This window comes from Coffea arabica, chromosome 10e (assembly GCF_036785885.1).
Source record: "Coffea arabica cultivar ET-39 chromosome 10e, Coffea Arabica ET-39 HiFi, whole genome shotgun sequence".
Lineage (NCBI taxonomy): Eukaryota > Viridiplantae > Streptophyta > Magnoliopsida > Gentianales > Rubiaceae > Coffea > Coffea arabica.
This window is the reverse complement of record NC_092328.1, coordinates 45,757,184-45,767,799: the sequence shown is the minus strand read 5'-3', so window position 1 is coordinate 45,767,799 and position 10,616 is coordinate 45,757,184. Positions and strand designations below refer to the sequence as shown.

Genomic DNA, 10,616 nt, shown 5'->3' with positions numbered 1-10,616 from the left:
TGTGAGTTGCTGGCTCGTCATCGTGCCATGCTGGCCGGCTTAAGTAAAGTACCGTGAAGTGTGAACTCCTTTTTTTTTTTTATATTAATTAGTGAGAAATGTTAATAGTACTCTACTTTTTGTTGATTGCACTTTTATCATTTTTTAAAATTTTTTTCTCATATGAAAAAGAGGAAATTTAAGCTGGGAGGGGGGAAGGCGATTTTGGACCTAGGATGATATCTGAATTTGGGAGCTTCAACTCTCTCCACTTATTTTATCACATAGTTTAACAAATAAACGTCAAAAAATAAAAATGATACTGGGAGTATGATTAAAAAAAAAAAAAGAGAGTTCAGTTGACATTTATTATTATTTATTTATGATCTAATTATTATTTTTTGGATCTGTTTAACGGGTGCCCATTATCGTATATATTCAACGAATTCCCCTCGTCATCTTTCTTAAGATGTATTATAGTTTTAAATTTTTGAAAAAAATAAAATTAATTAGCAAAAGTATATAAAATATAAGGAAGGGTAATAATTGTTGATGTCTGCATATACGTTGTAAGTTAGGATGTGATTTAGGTACGTTAATGAATGCTAGTAAGCACTCATTAGAAAAATCCTTTTTTTTTTATAATAAAACTATCATTCTTGGCATTGTTTTGGTGTATGGCTAATATATAGGAGCCTTCATAGTTGCCAAAAATTTGGTCCGTCCCAAATAGGGAAGTTTGTTTTGGTGCTTTTTCACTCATTCTACCGACGGGATCTCGTAGCCCCCAAACAAGTTTGAAGTCCTAAATGATGTAATTTCTTTGTTTTTATACAAAATATTTGAAGTCCTCAATGATGTACTTTCTTTGTTTTTACAAAATAGAAACTAGACCGAATTTGATAATCTCAAAGGAATGAAGAAGATGCTTCTTAATATTCTCTTTTGCCAGATTGATTTAAAAAGTGTCTTTCACTTCCTTAGTCCTGAATCCTGCTCGGGCAAAAACAAAAATGATTAAAAAATAGTAGTGATTCAAGAATGATTTATTAAGGTTCTGCCAAATTGATTGCTTTTAGATTAGGGTGGATATCATCTCCTTGTAAAGGTACAAGAAAGAAGACAAGCTAGAAAACTGTTCCATTTTTGCCAAAATGGTTTTCTCGGAGCACCATTTACATACCTAATTTATACCTAATTTAGCATATGAATACTAACTCATATTTGTAAATTCTAACGCCTATCTTAACATTTGCTTCTAGGACATCCGTTCATCAAACCCTAAAAATGTATCTTGTCATTATTGGTCATCCAAATTTTCATTCACTATTCGAATCCCATAAAGTGTTCAAACTAGAGCAGTTGGTTTAAGTGCGTTGGCAAATAAAAAAAACGAATAACCATGCTTCATAATTCAAACTGAGTTATCAATTTGATCCAATATAAATAAGTGAAGCCAAATGCTACTTAATTTACTTTCAAAATTCAAAGTTAACAGCTAAGATTGAAGTCATATTTAACTTGTTCTTCTTGATACTACTATCGCGTGTACAATCATTGAGAAACTCGTTTCACATTTATTTAGGAAGATTACGTTCTATATTTCCTTTTTTCAAAATACTCAATATAAAGCTAAAACTTGGATAAATCCGATTTTCAAAAATTCGATGATCCAAATTGTACCACACCATTTAATGAGATAATATGATATAATTTAGACCATTGAATTTTTAAAGATCAGATATATCCAAGTGTAAGCCATAATACACCTAGGGATGGCAACGGGGCGGGGGACCCCTCTCCCATCCCCCGCCCCCGCCTAATCCCCCGTCCCCCACTCCCCCCGCCCCGCGGGGCTAACAAAAATTTGTTATATAATTTTATTATGGTTAAATTTTAGCAAATAATCAAGTACTAAAATATTAACACATCATCAAATTATTATTCATTATAATTTTACAATTGAAACTTATAAAAACAATCAAACAAAAAATATTTGAATACAATCCAACATGATGAAATAAATATAACTAAAGTAGTCAAGTTTTTACTTTTGGCACAAATACAATCACTAATTCATTATTGTGCTTGTGCTTTTTTAAGAAAAAAATATTATTGTATTAAGTGTAATTAGGGATTTAGTATAAATGTATTAATAAATTTAGTATAACCAATTAATAATTTGTATTAGTACACATATATAATTATTAATATAATTAATAATATCAATTATATTATATATACTAATAGACATTACATAATACATATAACTAATAATATCATTATCATAAGTTTGTAACTAATTAAATTATATATTATATATATTTATTATATTTATTTATTTTTTAAAGCGGGTGGCGGTAGGGGTGTGCATTCGGTGCAAATTCGGTAATTCGGTGCACTGAATTCGGTGAATTCGGTTATTCTACCTGTAAAAATTTAAACCGTTTTCAATTTCGAATTGGGCATAACCGAATTCATTCCGCAACCGATTTCAAATTCGAAAACGGTAATGAATTCGGTTAAACCGAATTCATCTATGATTTATAAATTATTACTGATTTGATCCCTAAATTTATTCATAATTGAACACATTACTTACGTTCTAATCATTTTGTGGTTTAATTGGCATTTATTTGATCACTTATACCTAGAATCCTTAGTCTATGATTTAAGAAACACATAAAAAGTGATTAATTTAAACTAGAATAAACCTTAGACTATACAATGATTGGTGATAATTTATGAATTTATAATTTACAATGATTAATTATAAGCAATATTAGTTAGTAGTTACAATGAATTTATAATTTACACTGATTAATAATAAGTAATATTAGTTACAAATTTACAAATTACAATGATTAGTGATAAGTTATATTAGTTACAAACTTATAATTTATTTCAAATCAAAATAAAAACTTATTTACTTACACATGTTATTGTGAAAGTCAATACACTAATACATTGATTTGCAATTCACATACATTCACTTACAGTCTTACACTGCTTAGTTGTCTTGTCTATACTTAAAGCCTTAAGATTAGTTAATAGATTATATGAATTTTAACTTATTTGATAATTTATGCCTAAAATCATTAGTCTATGATTTAAGGAACACATAAAAAGTGATTAATTTAAACTAGAATAAACCTTAGACTGTACAATGATTAGTGATAATTTATGAATTTATAATTTACAATGATTAATAATAAGTAATATTAGTTACAAACTTACAAATTACAATGAGTAGTGATAAGTTATATTACTTACAAACTTATAATTTATTTCAAATCAAAATAAAACTTATTTACTTACATATATTATTGTGAAAGTCAATACACTAGTACATTGATTTGCAATTCATATGCATTCACTTACACTGCTAACTACTTAGTTGTCTTATCTATACTTAAAGTCTTAAGAATTAAGATTAGTGAATAGATAATATGAATTTTTATGTTAAATATGTAGAGTACACTAATACTTGCAAGTTAGAGATTACGCATTCAAATATTCAATAATTCAAACATGAATGATGTATCAAATTACCAATATCTAAATTTAATTACTAATTATGTTTATTGTTTAATATTTAGTATTATACATATATGTGTTAATTATTATCTAATTCTAGTCATGTTACTCATGTATAAAATAATAAGTATTATAGTTATCTTATATTGTTATGTATTACTATATATTGGTATTATTATAGTCATATAACAATTAACAAATACTAAAATAATATATTGTACATTATTATATATTATTATTATTATAAGTACATGATATGATGATAAATTGATAATACCATATACTAATTATTATTAATAGCATTTACCTATATAATATAATAATATAATATTAGTAGTATATACTAATACTAAATAGCATTTATCTATATATTAAATAATTTTATATACCAATTTGGTAATTCGAATGCGGTAATGCGGTACCCGATTTCAATTACCGAATTTTAATGCGAAATCGGTTATTACCTAATTCATAATCTCATTACCTATTTCATACCATATTAGAATTCGGTGAATTTGGTACGTACCGAATTTGTACCAAATTACCAAATACCCGATTTCAAATTACCGAATTGAATTTGAAATCGGTTATGAATTCGGTAAGAACCGAATTTGCTCACCCCTAGGTGGCGGGACGGGAATACACTCCCCCGCCTCGTTTCTAAGCCGGGTGGGGGGAGAGGGGGGATTATTCCCCCGTCCCCGCCTCCGCCCCAACACCCTCCCCATTAACCCCTCGCGGGACGGGTGCCCGCGCACATGGCCATCCCTAAATACACCTAACAGCAACATTCCCCAACTTACCTTTATCTTGGCCGACCACAGAGAGAGACACCCAGCATAACGCCAAAAGTAATCAACTTCAGTACAAATGTAGACCACAGTTTTGGAACTTTACGAGAAACCATCTTGGTAATGATCAAAGAAGGTTCAAAGCTCCAATTAATTGCGGAGGTGCATCTTATTCCTTGGACTTTACAGCAGGTGATTTATCCCTAATTCTCATATTTATTCGAAAAAATAATAGCCCAAAACATCAGCACCATATTTAGTTCATAGATCACATCCGTACCAATAAAAGCATCTCTAGTACTGGTTGTCTCAGACATCACCCACCTCTGGAATTACAAAAAACACCCTCCACCTTTGCTCATATTTTCCAATGCTACCTCAACTCAACTGCCACAGCATTCACCCCGTGATCTACACTTTGCTGCAAGACCCTTTAGAGAAAACTGTAAGATTTTGTTAATTTTTGCTTTCAAGAAGCCCATTTCTTGCTGCTGCTAAAAAGAATCTTATTTCTGGGTTTTTCTTGTTGCTCATTTTCAATTAAGTTTTTGGTTCATTACTTTAAAAATCCTGTCTTTTTGGGTATTTTGATCTTGTTTAAGCAATGGTGCTAAGTTAAGTTGAATTTCAGTTTTTTGAGAGTTAACTTCTTGCTCTGCATTCAAGATGGTCGGTCATTTTAGTGTTTGTTGGCGATTGAGGCCTGCCTTTTTTGATGTTCTGAGTTTTGGAAAGTTGAAAGCTAAGGGGATGTTTAAGAGCTGGTTTTTTCAGTCATTTAATGGGATTATTGTGGTTGGATCATTGCTGTTCTTTGTTGCAGCTATAAGTTCTGGTTATTTTTTCATGTTTCCAACTTTTCAACCAGAGATGAATAATCCTGACAACAGAACATCACCTGAGTTTGTGATTGATATGAATAGCACATCAACTGAGTTAGATGTTGATATTGATAGTGCATTACCTGATTTGGTTAGAGAATGCAATGTGTTTGATGGAAGTTGGGTGGCTGATGATAGTTTTCCTTCGTATAATGCATCAAATTGTCCTTTTGCTGAACGTGGATTTAATTGTTTAGCTAATGGTCGGCGAGATAAAGGGTACCTTAAGTGGAGGTGGCAACCAAAGAATTGTAATATCCCGAGGTTTGATGTGGAAGAGACGTTGGAATTTCTTCGTGATAAAAGGGTTGTCTTTGTTGGAGATTCATTGAGTAGGACTCAATGGGAATCTATGGTGTGTATGCTTATGACTGGGGTCAATGATAAGAGGAGCGTGTATGAAATCAATGGAAGCAAGATTAGTAAACAGATTAGGCATTTAGCGGTTCGGTTCGGTTCTTTCAATTTCACAGTGGAGTTTTACCGGTCAATTTTCCTAGTGCAGCCACACCAGGCGCCAAAGCGAGCTCCAAAGAGGGTTAAAGTAGCACTTCAGCTTGATAGGTTGGATGATATCAGTAAAGAATGGGTTGATTCTGATATCCTTATCTTCAATTCAGGGCATTGGTGGACACCTGGAAAGCTCTTTGACATGTAAGTCGTCTAGTCAACGTATGTGTTGTCAATACTTGTTTTGGTTATCTTAGTTGATATCATCTAAACCCTTCTGGTTAATCTGACACTCAAGTGCACTCTAGATTCTTGGACATCCATTTTTTTTTATCCCTTAGACTGAGTACTATATGGTTTATGTGTTAGATTTATGGTTTGTTGGATTTCTAGTGCCTAGATAAGTCTTACACCTTCCTTGTATCATTGATGACTAATTTAGTGGTATTGAGTTCTATTCTTTCTTTTTCTGTTGCTTTTCTTATTTGGATTCTCTTTTTTTTTGGCTGGGGAGGGGGGGGGGGGAGAGGGGTGGTATCCTTGGTTTTTGCAGCAGTTTCTATGGTAATCTCATTAAGTCTAAGGGGAAAAGAGAAATTGAACCTTCAAATCTAGCACAGAAGCTGCCATCTTCCCATTTCCTGCAAGAGCTGAAGACTTCCTGCTCTGAAAATAACTGATTCAACATACTAACAATTCTCTCTAATGAGATGCTTTATTCACCCCACTGGTAGAGACATGTAATGGTAGTGGAGAAGAATTAAATGAGAAGAAGGTTTGTTCACAAGTACACATCAATGTGCAAATTGAATATTACCCGATAACCATAGGTATAAACTCCGAGGTAGACACTTAAAATTTGATATTCTCTTAAAATATGTCAGATCACATCTATGAGCTGAGATGATGTTGCTTCTTATGGTGAGCATTTCCGGGGAATCTTGAAGATGATGTTCTAAGTTGGTATAAAAACATTTTGCCATTCATGAAGATGTGTTCTGTACTTATTTGTCTCTTCCCAAATATGGGAAAAACAGGGATTAGTGCAATTTCTAATACAGATCTATTTGCAGAAGAGTTTACCTTCTTCAATACGTATATATTAATTCAATTAAACAAATAATGTTAGTCTCATTTTTCTCGTTGAAGCAGTCATTTTTTCTGGCAATTAAGATAGTATGATATATGCTAGTATTCTCCTTACTTTTCTTCTCTGCTGTGGTCAAACAAAAGTTTTTACACGTGTCTGCTTTTGAGCCTGTAAGGAAAGTTCTCTTAGGCCATACATAGGTCAAAACTTTTACACTTACCATTTTGCCATTTTTTAACACTGTAATTTTTTACGCTTTCTTGAGAATGCTTCTGATGTGTATTCTTCAGACAGGGGCTGGTACTTTCAAATTGGTGGAAAGATGAAGCTTGGGATGCCAATTTCTGGTGCTTTTAAAACAGCATTGGCCACTTGGAAATCTTGGGTCGAGAGTAGGATCAATACCAGAAAAACTCGTGTATTTTTCCGGACATTCGAATCCACCCACTGGAGGTGTGTTTTGTGCATCATGTTTGGTGAAGCTAATCAGCAGTGATTTCATTTGGATTATTTTGCTTCTGATTTTGCTATGTCCATTTAAGTCTTCCTGTCCATTGGTAGAATAAATTTGCAGCAGCTAAATTTTCTTTAGCATTAACAGCTGCATCCATGTTAAATATATTGTTTTCTTTATTTTCCTGAAGCATTTAGTATTTGTTGGATGGCTTGTTATTGCTGTTTTTGTGTTGGTGGAATGTCAAAGGTTTCCTTTTTGGTAACGTTTCCAGTAAACACTCTAACCATGAGCAAACTTTAGTTGGGCCCTAGTTCGCATAATAAACAGTTATTTCTTATATCTACAACAATTTTCGAAATTTCTAGTTGACTTATATTGATGCTTGTATCTGTATCTGTAGTGCATCGCGACAGCATTGCAAAGTAACAGAGCAGCCCATGTCAAAAGTTAACGGCAGGGACAAGCACCCGTTTTCTGATGCCATAATTGACGCTGCTAAGAATACATCAATACCTGTCACAGTGTTGCATGTAACTCCCATGGGGGCATTCAGAAGTGATGCACATGTGGGGACTTGGAGTGACAACCCATCAGTACCTGATTGTAGCCACTGGTGCTTACCTGGAGTACCTGATGTTTGGAACGAACTGCTCTTCTCATTTCTGCTCTCAGATCAAGGCCCTCAATGAATGTAAAGTGGCAAGTTTATTATCCTAGTTGCATGTCCATATAATTGAGCTTGCTTGTACATACCTGTCATTTTTTCACTTTATTGCTGCTTCAAGGGTATGATGCCCATTTGATCAAGGTATATGCTTCCTTCAACAGGTCCGACAATCGACATATACTTCACTGCACATATACAACTTTATTGTTCCCCTTTTTGAGTCACTGAGGAATGAGGACTCTGCAAATAGAGCTTCTTTGTACATTGAGTGGCACTTCCTACTTTGTTGTATTATTCATCATCAAGAAGACAGTTAGACTTTTCTTTTCCAACTGTGCCAATGTAAAGAAATTCACTGATAATGGAAGACCGAGGATGTAAATTGAACTCAGGAAATGGCTTCATATGTACAAAGATTCCCTTAATGACAAGCTGGTCATTTTGATCTCTTTATAACAGGAATATAGCTTGCTTTATTTGTTCTCTTTTCATCTCCTTCATGCAAGTATGTGGATGGGGATTCAAAAATGCTGCAATCTTTGCTCTTTAAAGTATCAGATCTTAACAGAGCTTTGACTTAAGATATACGTAGACATTCAGAAAGAAACCCCATATCTCATCCTGCTATGGCTTTAGTTACCATTTTATGGATTACCATTGCCTGATTATCAAAGTAAAAGGATTCCTGACTCCCTGCTACCTAAGATTTCTGCATTTCCTTCATTTGCATATGCTTCTCCTTTCTGATCTTCTAAATCACATTAGCATCTTATTTTCCGGAGGTATGTCATGGAGTTAACAAGTAGGATCTTCTTCAGTTCTCTGCTTTAATTAATCTAGGCAGTAATTAAAACGTTTTTTAGCTTTGAACTGGTCGGTAAAACATGATTTTTCTTCTGAATTCAGAAATCTTATGCATATTAGATTAATAACAGGCAATTGGCTCAGGAATATTTTGCTGCAGTTTTTTAAGAATAGAAGCAACGAAATGTGCAGCTCTGGCCTGATGGCAGCAGAAAGAAAAAAATTTTGAGTGTTTTTTTCATAGTTTACCCTCATTAATCTTTCAGAGTCAAGCATTCAGATATTATATACTTGTAATTAAGCGGGCACTAGTACAATTTAGAAGTCTTTTAAGGGCAAATTCAATTTGTACATGTTCTTGATTATGGAATAATAATTACCACTTCCAATTTGATTCTGAAACTATAAGCAGGCAAGAAGAAGCTGTTGAAGAAGTGTTTTTCACTCTAATCAAAATGTGAAGACTCCAAATCTTAACATGAGTGCCACGTTTTTGGAAGCTTGAAAGCATTGTCGTAAAGAAACAGGCTGAAATCTTTAGTACAAATATGAACCCTTCCCTGGATTATCTCATCATCCAACTGAGATCATCCCAAGATTTCCAAAAGCATTGCAATGGCCTCCGTCAACAACTACAACTTCCCTCATTTTCCTCCCCCACCAACACCTTTTGTTAGTCCACCAACTCCTGCCGGTCCGATTAGGCCCCCACCTCCTCCTCCTGTTATTCCACCAACCCCTGCCGGTCCGATTAGGCCCCCTCCTCCTCCTGTCATTCCACCACCTGCTCCCAAACCGACTAGCCCACCGCCTCCTCATGTCACCCCACCACCACCTCCCCACCGTACTCCACCACCTAAACCACACCCTATCACTCCACCACCTCCTCATATCCTCCCACCACCGCCTCCATCGCCACCAGACCATCATTCAACAGTCATAATCATTGTGTTCGTGTCATTCGGCTGTCTTCTGTTCCTTGCTTGCTCCTTGTTAGCCCTCTGGTGCTTCTTGAAGAAGAGAAAAAAGAAGGCTGTGGAAGAGACAAAGATTGTCAACATGGATGAACACTTGAAGGTCCAGGAAGCAATAGTCCAAGGACCTCATGGACAAAAAACAGTAGTCCTTTCCGTTGAGGATGATGTGCATGTCAACGAAGTAGATTACAAAAAGAGTAAGAGTTTATCTGATGAGCAAAACATGCATGCAAAATCAGGAGAGATTGCTCCTAGCAGCCTTGAAGAAGGGAGATCTTCCTCTAGTCCTGTCCATCACCATTCTAAGCAAAATCCCAGCTGATTCATAACATTCAGTGTTCAATAACTTGAACATCACTTCCAAGACTTTCCTTTTTGCTTTAAGGCATTGTTTGCATTTCGAATAAAAATTGGTCAAATAAACATCACGAGGTAAAAGAAATATGTAACGTGATCAATGATTTTCCTACTTGTGGGAAATTAAGCTGTATAATTTATTCCTCCTTTTGATTGATGAATGAATTTGTTGTTAAATGCTTTAATTCATGATCAGCTGCTGCCATTGCATAACGTGTAATCACTTTGTACATTTATTTTTCATCAGTGTTGCAAATATGTTCTTCTTAATGGCAGTGATAGAAAACTACATGACATTAACCTGCAAATATGTTTTTTCATCAGTGTTGCAAATTTGTACATTTATTTTTCATCAGTGTTGTAAATATGTTCTTCTTAATGGCAGTGATAGAAAGCTACATGCAATATGAACATGACATTAACCTGTGTGAAATTAGACCATAAAGCTACACTTCTATTTTCTATTTAAAAAAATATTGGGACAATAAAATATAGTAGGTTCTGGTAGCTACACTTTTTTTTTTTTTATTTGGCAAATTCCCCACCCAACTAAAGAAATAAAATACCTAGAAGACAAAGACCAAGTAAGGCCAAATGACTTTACACCAGTAGAAAATTCCAATTCA

The 10,616-nt window shown here is 34.2% G+C and overlaps 2 protein-coding genes across 4 annotated transcripts; both read left to right on the top strand.

Moving 5' to 3' along the window:
- The first annotated feature begins 4,548 nt into the window (after nucleotides 1-4,548).
- Nucleotides 4,549-9,945, top strand: LOC113711120 (protein trichome berefringence-like 7). 3 transcript variants are annotated; one of them, XM_072067692.1, is made up of 4 exons: nucleotides 4,549-5,842; nucleotides 7,023-7,181; nucleotides 7,586-7,876; nucleotides 9,069-9,945. In XM_072067692.1, the coding sequence occupies exons 1-3, from the start codon at nucleotides 4,974-4,976 to the stop codon at nucleotides 7,872-7,874; spliced, it is 1,317 nt and encodes a 438-aa protein (XP_071923793.1). In that variant the 5' UTR covers nucleotides 4,549-4,973; the 3' UTR covers nucleotides 7,875-7,876; nucleotides 9,069-9,945. The 3 variants fall into 3 exon arrangements, with proteins under 3 accessions (XP_071923793.1, XP_027090086.2, XP_027090085.2); XM_027234285.2 differs by lacking the exon at nucleotides 9,069-9,945 and adding an exon at nucleotides 8,014-8,308 and having other exon boundaries at nucleotides 4,550-5,842; XM_027234284.2 differs by lacking the exon at nucleotides 9,069-9,945 and adding an exon at nucleotides 8,014-8,308 and having other exon boundaries at nucleotides 4,550-5,842; nucleotides 7,586-7,884.
- On the top strand, nucleotides 9,272-10,175 carry LOC113711985 (protein TRACHEARY ELEMENT DIFFERENTIATION-RELATED 7A-like). Its single transcript, XM_027235254.2, has one exon. The coding sequence runs from the start codon at nucleotides 9,272-9,274 to the stop codon at nucleotides 9,953-9,955; it is 684 nt and encodes a 227-aa protein (XP_027091055.1). The 3' UTR covers nucleotides 9,956-10,175.
- Nucleotides 10,176-10,616: the final 441 nt, after the last annotated feature.